This window comes from Lolium perenne, chromosome 3 (genome assembly GCF_019359855.2).
Source record: "Lolium perenne isolate Kyuss_39 chromosome 3, Kyuss_2.0, whole genome shotgun sequence".
NCBI classification, from domain to species: domain Eukaryota; kingdom Viridiplantae; phylum Streptophyta; class Magnoliopsida; order Poales; family Poaceae; genus Lolium; species Lolium perenne.
In genome coordinates, this window is record NC_067246.2 from 296,876,439 (window position 1) to 296,886,102 (window position 9,664).

Here is a 9,664-nt window from a genome sequence, read left to right on the forward strand (position 1 = left end):
GTCGTGTTGATCTTTCATGCACTCTAAGGTTATTTAAATATGAACATTGAATTGTGGAGCTTGTTAACTCCGGCATTGAGGGTTCGTGTAATCCTACGCAATGGTGTTCATCATCCAACAAGAGAGTGTAGAGTATGCATTTATCTATTCTGTTATGTGATCAATGGTGAGAGTGTCCACTAGTGAAAGTATGATCCCTAGGCCTTGTTCCTAAATACTGCTATCGCTGCTTGTTTACTGTTTTACTGCGTTACTACTGCTGCGTTATTACTGCTTGTTTACTGTCCTGGGCAAATCACTTTTCTGGTGCCGTTGCTACTATTTATTCATACCATCTGTATTTCACTATCTCTTCGCCGAACTAGTGCACCTATTAGGTATGTTGGGGACACAAGAGACTTCTTGCTTTGTGGTTGCAGGGTTGCATGAGAGGGATATCTTTGACCTCTTCCTCCCTGAGTTCGATAAACCTTGGGTGATCCACTTAAGGGAAAACTTGCTGCTGTTCTACAAACCTCTTCTCTTGGAGGTCCAACACTGTCTACAGGAAAAGGAGGGGGGCGTAGACATCAATCGGCTGCACCGCGCGGGCCAGATGCAGCCGGACATCAAGCCCCGGCCTTCACTGACACGGGCAACCTGAGGTACTGCAGCACGCGGTCGACCGCGTCCAGGCGCCATGGACTGCACCGGCGCCGGCGACCCCTCCTCCTCCTCGTTCCCCATCATCAAGGCCTCTTTCCACCATCCCCTTCTGAACGAGCCACCGCAGGAGATCGACGCTGGCGTCCTCTTCCCTGCACCACAAGGTCGACCCGCCGGTGGTTACCCTGATTGGCATCCTGTGGCAGGCCGAGGCACGGCGATGTGTTGTCATGCTGCCGGCGGCGTTCACGATCACGACATGCTGCTGGAGCGCACCTCACCAATCTCATGCTCCCGGTGATGGTCTCTACTACTCCTAGAAGTATATTTCCTGGAATTTGTTCTTTCATTTTTGTAAAGTAGTAGTACCGGAATCGTGCATGTATAATGGAAATCGGTATGTGCATAGGCAGTGGATGCATAGGAAACGAATATTCTCATTTTGCTCTAAAAATGTGCAGCAGCTCTCACATTAATTTGCTCCATATCCGTGGTGTATATTGAATTTTCAAGTTCTTTTGTTGCTCCTGTATTTGGTGTATCTATCAGTGGTTATTGGATCAAGAGGCTCCCTGGTTAGGAACAAGCATTGCTGCGCCAATATCATTGTATAATCCTAATGCTGGAATACTGACTGATTGATCAATTTAATAACCCATTGGTTAGGATTATGCTATGCTGGTAGTAGCAGGATTTATATTTAACTTTGCTGGTAGTAGCTACTGACTTAAGTTTGGTAGATTAAATACTGCTAGTTACTGTCTTTAGAAAAATACCCTTTGTGTTATTTCCCTTGCTGTCTCATGTGTTTACTTATGTGGTCTTCAGTTCACCAGATTCTGCAAGTACTAACTAATTATTTATCTAGTTTGATTGTTTTGCTGCTCATATAGTTGATTTTTGTGCATGGTGTAGCACCTAGTTTCACGACGGATAGTTTATATGCTTGGCCTTGGTAAGCCGTAATAATAGTGACTGAGCTGAACACACCAGTCCATCTGTATTGACTTGTATATACCCAGTTGCAGTATCTGACTCGCCCGCTAACATCATATGTTTCTTGACAAGTTGTGCTACAGCTCGGGAATTGGGATCATGAAGACCTGACCACAGATCTACTGTTCACTATTGTGGCTCTCAGCTCAGGTGTATTTACTAGGTCTAGCTATTTATCTGCTGACTGGGTATGTTCAGTATCCATTTGTCAAGTTAGGATCATCATGTTATCATGATTTTTAAATTTGTATGCCTGATAAGCCAAGGTTGTAATAAACTACAGATCTAGCCGCAGTTTTAGATGCTTAAAATGAATGTTCCTATGAATGCTAAAGATATAGCATGAAAAATCCTGATTGTATTCTGGTCATGAGTCAGCACTCCAAAATCCTAGTAATATTCAGTTTGAATGCATCATTTGCTTGGTATTGTTTTATACAACTGCCTCTTTGAGACACTTAACTATATATGAGGATGAATTATGTTCAGGAGAAGTTTTGATAAATTATTTTGCCTATTCTGATGCTAATAAAATGATGCTAATAGATTTCGTCTTGTTGCATTGATCTAGGTTTCATCAAGGTAGTAATAATGAGGCCAGCTGCTCTGTATTTTTCTTTTGTGAAGATGGCTGAAGGTTCTGGGTTTACTTTTGGTTGTTAAAACTTCTCTTTAACATAGAATAGCCCTTACACCACCAACCGAGAGACAGGTTATCATAGTATCAATCATGTGCTAATTAAAATGTCATCGTAGCACTTAATGTGTGCTCAATGAACCATATGGGCTCACTTAACTGCATTTTATACGCTCATCGTTAGCAAGGAAATGTATGCCGTATACACTGCATTGGTAATTTATCAGCATAAAATTTTGGCCATATCCATTTCACACATGCCCTGTGAATTTGTTTGTCTATTTATATGGGCATAAATTTATACAATGTATTGATATAAGCACCATTCTGCTTCGAATAAATAACATTTACAGTGCTCTTTTTTTTAGAAAGCCTGTCATCTTTAGCCATTACAAGTTATTCGTCATTTCCCATTTGGATATGCTTCTTGTATCAGCTTAGGTAACATGCCATGATGGTTAATACTTTCTCCTCATCATTTCCCTTTAGAACTTATTGACAGCAGTGTTAAGTTTAATAGTTTCTCCTCGTCATTCAGTGCCTAGTACTTCCTCCGTTCCTTTTTAATTGACTCGAATTTAGTACAAAGTTGTACTAAATCTGAGTCAATTAAAAGAGACCGGAGGGAGTAGTATTTTAAAAGGTTGGAATGTGTGTACTGATGTAATCCTATGTCTCCTATGAAACTACTAGAAGGTTTGACACCTGTGTAATATGGTCTCAAAACTTTGTATAGTAGACCTCGTGTTGATTCATTTCTTTGGTTTTAGTTTGCTCACTATTAAGTATTTAAGTCAAATAACTGCATTCAACACTCTGGCTCACAAGGTTGCTGGGTGTTATATAATAAAAGCTGCATTCACTATTCTGAATGGTCTGTTCATAATATATTGTCTTCAGTTTTTTCTGATTTTTATCCGCTGCTTCATGTAACAGGGCGACAGTGGACTGTTCATACTGTTATTTTGTTAGCCGAGTGTACCAAATGGCACGGCCTGGTACTGTCTATTGTTGTCTAATGAGTGTTGCATAACCATTACTGAAACATTGTTGAGAGAGCATGCACAAAGCTCAGATCCAAAGCAGCCGATGGTCTCCAGGAAATGGTGAATTGCTTGAGGTCCTATAGCTTGTGTTGGAGGAAGCCTACATGTGGCCAGTGTTGCCGCTTACAGAGTTTTGGACATGGTCAATGAGTGCAGGACATGAGGTCAGAGGCTGCTCAAATGGTATGTGTTGTATGCAATTAACATCCTGTTTTATTGTCTATTTTGTGGGTCAAGTATTCGTTTCCACTACTTTCTGTCTTGATCGGACATGAGTGTCAACAGAATTCATAACTCCATTTTTCAGATCTGCGGTTGTTGAAACTGTCATTTTCCATTCAAGATGAATTGCATATATTTTCTCTATACAATATAATGATGAAGATTATTTTGCAGGTGACAATGATGCTGCCCAAATTTGGCATCATGTAGAATGCCATCAAGATGAAGTTGAACACCGAACTAGTGATGAATACAGGACAAGATTCCGAAGAGGCGTTGGTTGTTGGGAGGGGAGATAAATACAGGACAATGGACGTGCTACTATCTTCTGCGAGCAACATCAGAGAAGGGCTGCCCAGCTGCATCATTCTACCCATCTTTGGGCTTGCACTCAGCCGCAAGATATGACACGTGAAATCCTGCTCAGCAAAAACAGTATTAGTATTTACATTATATGATGTAACGGGAAACTTGTCTTGCTGTTATTTGAAGCATCACGTGTGGTTTTGTAGCTGTTATTTGAAGTATTATGTGCGTTTTCTATCTGGTCAACTTTAAATATTTTTATATTGGTAAACTGAAAGCTGAAGAACATGAACCTGACAACTATGACCCACTTTTAGAAACTGACAATTGGGGCCCATCTGATGAGTGGGCCAATTATTTATAAATGAGAAAATCTGAAATTGTTGAGGTACGGCCCAAAAGGTAAAAAGTCTGGCATGTTGGGCTTGGCCCATGTAACTCACAAAAATTGATAGGATTAAATTGATAGGAAAAAAATGTAAATGGGCTGAAATATTTGATCTGGCCCATGTGGATGCTGGAATTGGGCTGGGTTGATTTTAATCCACGACCATTTGGTTTGGTCACATATTTGCCACGTAGGATTTGCCAAGTAGGATCTGACGTGGACATACCAGATTTCCCATGACCAAAATTTTGGTCGTAGTGTTCACGACCATCTATTTTAGTCATAGTTCTCTACGACCAATACAAAATAAAGGTCGTTGTGAGCTGTCAGTGACACTCAACTGCCGACCAACAATTTTTGGTCACGATGTGGTCACAAATTACGCACAATGACCATTCTGTGACCAATATGGAGGGTCGTGAGTTAGCATATTTCCTGTAGTGTCTATGTGCATCCGTTGCATGGCAATCACTACTCCTTGCATAGCTTCGATCATAAGACTTCCTCTTGTCTAATGATCACTTATAGCTTTGTAAGACTTTCTTCCATTTGGCCTTCCAAACCCCCATTAAAGTTCTTTATGACATAACATCCTGGTGCTAATACCAAATGCTTGCGCTCACTGGTTGAGTAGACTTCAAAACAGTTGATTCATGACGTTCATGTTTATGTTTACTTGACTGAATCCTTCTTATGTTGTGAAAATTTACTTGATGCTTGGAATGAAGGATAGAACTTCTATGCTGGATACTTAACACATCTTTAATGAACTTTGTACGGTTTCATGTCTTTGAAGCAATAGTTTATAAAAACTTCTAGCTTGTTTAACTCTTGCATTATCATCTCTTATATCAATACAGACATTTGCTTTGAGTGATTTGATCTCAGTTCATATGCTTTACATCATTATTGGATCAAGATTATGTTGGTAGCATGTCACTTCATAAATTATCTTTGTTATCGTTTACCTACTCGAGGACGAGTAGGAACTAAGCTTGGGGATGCTGATACGTCTCCAACGTATCGATAATTTCTTATGTTCCATGCTTGTTTTATAACAATACCTACATGTTTTGTTCACACTTCATATCGTTTTTATGCATTTTCGGAACTAACCTATTGACGAGATGCCGAAGTGCCAGTTCCTGTTTTCTGCTGTTTTTTGTTTCAGAAATCCTAGTAAGGAAATATTCTCGGAATTGGACGAAATCAATGCCCAGAATCTTAAAATTCCACGAACCTTCCAGAACACCCGAGAGGGACCAGAGGAGGGCCATAGGGCCACCAGACAGTAGGGCGACGCGGCCCAAGGGGGGGCGCGCCCCCCTATTGTGTGGCGCCTCCGTAACCCTTCCGACTCCGCATCTTCGCCTATTTAAAGCTCCCTGACCTAAATCTTTGATACGAATAAGCCACGGTACAAGAAACCTTCCAGAGCCGCCGTCATCGCGAAGCCAAGATCTGGGGGGCAGGAGTCTCTGTTCCGGCACGCCGCCGGGACGGGGAATTGCCCCCGGAAGGCATCTCCATCGACACCACCGCCATCTTCATCACCACTGCTATCTCCCATGAGGAGGGAGTAGTTCTCCATCGAGGCTAAGGGTTGTACCGGTAGCTATGTGGTTAATCTCTCTCCCATGTACTTCAATACAATGATCTCATGAGCTGCCTTACATGATTGAGATTCATATGATGAGCTTTGTATCACTATTAATCTATGTGCTACTCTAGTCATGTTATTAAAGTACTCTATTCCTCCTCCATGATGTAATGGTGACAGTGTGTGCATCATGTAGTACTTGGCGTAGTTTATGATTGTGATCTCTTGTAGATTATGAAGTTAACTATTACTATGATGGTATTGATGTGATCTATTCCTCCTTTCATAGTATGATGGTGACAGTGTGCATGCTATGTTAGTACTTGGTATAATTGCGTTGGTCTATCATGCACTCTAAGGTTATTTAAATATGAATATCGAATGTTGTGGAGCTTGTTAACTCCGGCATTGAGGTGCTCTTGTAGCCCTACACAATTAGTGGTGTTCATCATCCAACAAGAGAGTGTAGAGTGGTTTTATTATGTGATCAATGTTGAGAGTGTCCACTAGTGAAAGTATGATCCCTAGGCCTTGTCTCCGAATAGAAAAGTCACACCACAAAGATTCCTATCTCCCACGTCAACTGCACGCCAGCAAACATTTTCTGGCGCCGTTGTCACTGTTTGTTTACTGTTCCACTGCATGTTTACTCGCTGTCATATTTTATTCAGATTGCTATTACCACTCATATACATCCATATTACTTGCATTTTACTATCTTTTCGCCGCACTAGTGCACCTATACATCTGACAAGTGTATTGGGTGTGTTGGGGACACAAGAGACTTCTTGCATTGTGATCGCAGGGTTGCTTGAGAGGGATATCTTTGACCTCTTCCTCCCTGAGTTCGATAAACCTTGGGTGATCCACTTAAGGGAAAACTTGCTGCTGTTCTACAAACCTCTGCTCTTGGAGGCCCAACACTGTCTACAGGAAAAGAAGCGTGCGTAGACACCAGAGCTCGCCGTCCGCCCCCGTCCGCCCCGCCTCGTGCTGCTGCCCCGCCGTCCCGAGCTCGCCTCCCGAGCCCGTCCCCGCCCGTCCCCGAGTCCCTCCCCGCCGTGTCACCGTCCGCCGCCTCCGCCCGACCTCGCCTCCGCCCCGCCGTCGGCCTCAGTAAGTTTTATTTTCCTTTTTTTCTTTAATGTTGTTTAATTGGTGTTTAATTGTTGTTTGATTGTTGTTTAATTTGTTGACAATAGATGGAGTTGTCGGATTTTTCCGATTGGTCTTCTTCGGACGATTCGGACATTGAGGAGATGATAGAAGACGATGACACGGAGATGATGGTCGTCATTCTCGCCGTGAAAAATCTTGAGGATCGCAAGAAGTTGCTGGACCAGAGGAGGGGGTCGCAGATAGGGCGCCTTTGCATCGAGAGGAACCGTGCACTCGGCCACGAGCAACTCATGCAAGACTACTTTGCCGAGGTACCGACATACCCACCTCGCCTCTTCCGTAGAAGGTACCGCACGCGCCGTACTTTGTTTGAGAGAATTGTGAAAGATTGCGAGGCCAACTCGCATTATTTCACGCGCCGTAGAAATGCTGTCGGTGCCATGAGATTTAGTGCATACCAGAAGATATCGGCTGCAATGCGGGTGCTCGCCTATGGCATACCCGCGGACTACTGTGACGAGTATCTTCGCATTGGCCAAGATACTACCACCTAGTCCGTGCGTAGGTTTGCCAAGATGGTCATCCTGTTGTATAGTGATTGGTATCTTCGGGCTCCCAATGAGGAAGATACAAAGAGGTTGATGGAGACAAATGAAAAAAGGGGATGGCCGGGCATGCTTGGTAGTCTAGATTGCATGCATTGGAAATGGAAAAATTGCCCAAAGGCATATCATGGAATGTATTGCGGTAAAAGCCATGATCCTACCATTGTGGTTGAAGCCGTGGCATCACAAGACTTATGGATTTGGCATGCATATTTTGGTTTGCCCGGAACACTCAATGACATCAATGTGCTTCAAAGGTCCCCTTTATTTGCAAGACTAGTTTCAGGTGATGCTCCAACTTGCAATTACAAGGTCATGGACAATGAGTACACAATGGGATACTATCTCACCGATGGCATTTATCCCGAGTGGGCAACACTTGTGAAGTCCATTAAAGAGAGGAGAGGGATGCCCTTATCCCAAAAAGAAGCCAATTTCACGAGGGCACAAGAATCAGCCCGCAAAGATATTGAGAGAGCTTTCGGTGTTTTGCAAGCAAGATTTGCCATTGTTCGGGGTCATATTTCATTCCATGTCCTATTTGTGATACAAACATTGTTGTAATGGATATTTGTTTTACTTTTCTATGTACTATTTGATTCAAACATTGTTGTACTAAGTAGAATGATTGTTGTGAGCTTGAAACAATTATTTGATGTTGTAATCATAACTAGAACAATTATTTGTTGTTGATTATTGTTATGTTTGTTGTATGAAAGTTGGTTGAAATACATGTTGTCGATTTTTGAGGGTTTTCTGTTTTGAGGGTTGGTTTGAGGGCACTGATCTGCACCAGAGATTTTCGGCCCTCAAAACGATAATTTCTCAACCCTCAAACTGGTTTTGAAGGTTGGGTTTTTGAGGATCCTGTTAGACATGCTCTAACATAATTAAGCCTCGTGTGTCGATATGTGTAAGAAGTGTGGCATGGAGGGGGCAGGAAAAGCGGCCAGGCAGTGGGAGTGGGACCCAGTATGGAAAACAGTACGAGTATCGGGATGCTACATGACCGAGCTGCAGATTGGTTTTCCCGAAGAGTAGACATGTTTCTATTAGTTGATGCAGATTCTCCGAATTTGTTTTCTAACGGAACGTACAGCGTTGTACTTCCTCCGTTATTTTTAAATAATCCGTACAAAAAGCTGGCGCTACAATACTACTACCTCCGTTCCGGTTTATAGGTCGTACGTGTATCTCTAAATCATTAATTTAACCAACATAACATGATATATATACTAAAAAAATATATATCATTAGAAAGTTCAGATGTTGTACTTTCTAATGGTATAATTTTTATATTGTAAAACTTATACTCCCTCTGTTCCATTCTATAGTGCCTATAGTTTTTTAGCACGGAAATTAGCGCAAGAGTATTTTGTACACAAGACCCCTAGCTAAACAATTTGAGATCAACGTAAAATTTGGGAAATCCATATCTTACTAACTTACCATAATAAATTTGGGAGCTGAACGATTTGGGAGCTGAATGGGGAGGGGGTAATTGAAAAAAATCTAAGCTACAACCTTATATTCTGAAACAAATGCCAAAAATCTATAGGCACTATAGAAAGGAATGGAGGGAGTATTATATTGATCAAATTTATGATATTGGGATATGCATAGGCCCTGTAAACCGGGACGGAGGGAGTACAAAGGATCGAGAGCCCCTCCGTGTCGTACTCCCTCCGTTTGTACTCCCTCCGTTCTCATGCCGAAAGCGCCAGCCGCGGACAAACGACAAAAATAACCGGTCTTCTAATCTAATCATACGGCAACAAGGTAACGCTCTGCTAATCAAAGCGGCCCGTAATCAGCACCCACGATTTAGATTGGCACAGAACCGTACAAAGTCTTTATATGTGACTACCGCCGCCCTACAGCTCGACACGCGGTGGACGCCCCCATAAAAAGCAGAGGAATGGGTTCCTAAGAACAAGGTGCCCACAAGTAAAGTACTACTTCGTTTTCAAGGAATGATGTGCACACCTATTTCAAAATAAATCTTGTTTTACGTGTTTTTTATTTAACCAAAATTATTTGAAATAGATACATATTGTTTGTATGAAATTAGTATCATTAAAAAATTCTTTTTAATATGAA

General features: G+C 42.0%; 1 protein-coding gene and 1 long non-coding RNA gene across 5 annotated transcripts; both read left to right on the forward strand.

Moving 5' to 3' along the window:
* Window positions 1–732: 732 nt before the first annotated feature.
* On the forward strand, window positions 733–4,115 carry LOC127345076 (uncharacterized). Of its 4 annotated transcripts, none has more exons than XR_007878414.2 (4): window positions 733–1,829; window positions 2,213–2,278; window positions 3,215–3,507; window positions 3,721–4,115. It is a non-coding gene; the product is annotated as an uncharacterized lncRNA (long non-coding RNA). The 4 variants fall into 4 exon arrangements; XR_007878417.2 differs by having other exon boundaries at window positions 733–967; window positions 1,714–2,278; XR_007878411.2 differs by having other exon boundaries at window positions 733–2,278.
* Window positions 4,116–7,042: 2,927 nt separating this feature from the next.
* On the forward strand, window positions 7,043–7,513 carry LOC139838219 (uncharacterized). Its single transcript, XM_071827601.1, has one exon. The coding sequence runs from the start codon at window positions 7,043–7,045 to the stop codon at window positions 7,511–7,513; it is 471 nt and encodes a 156-aa protein (XP_071683702.1).
* The last annotated feature ends 2,151 nt before the right edge of the window (window positions 7,514–9,664 follow it).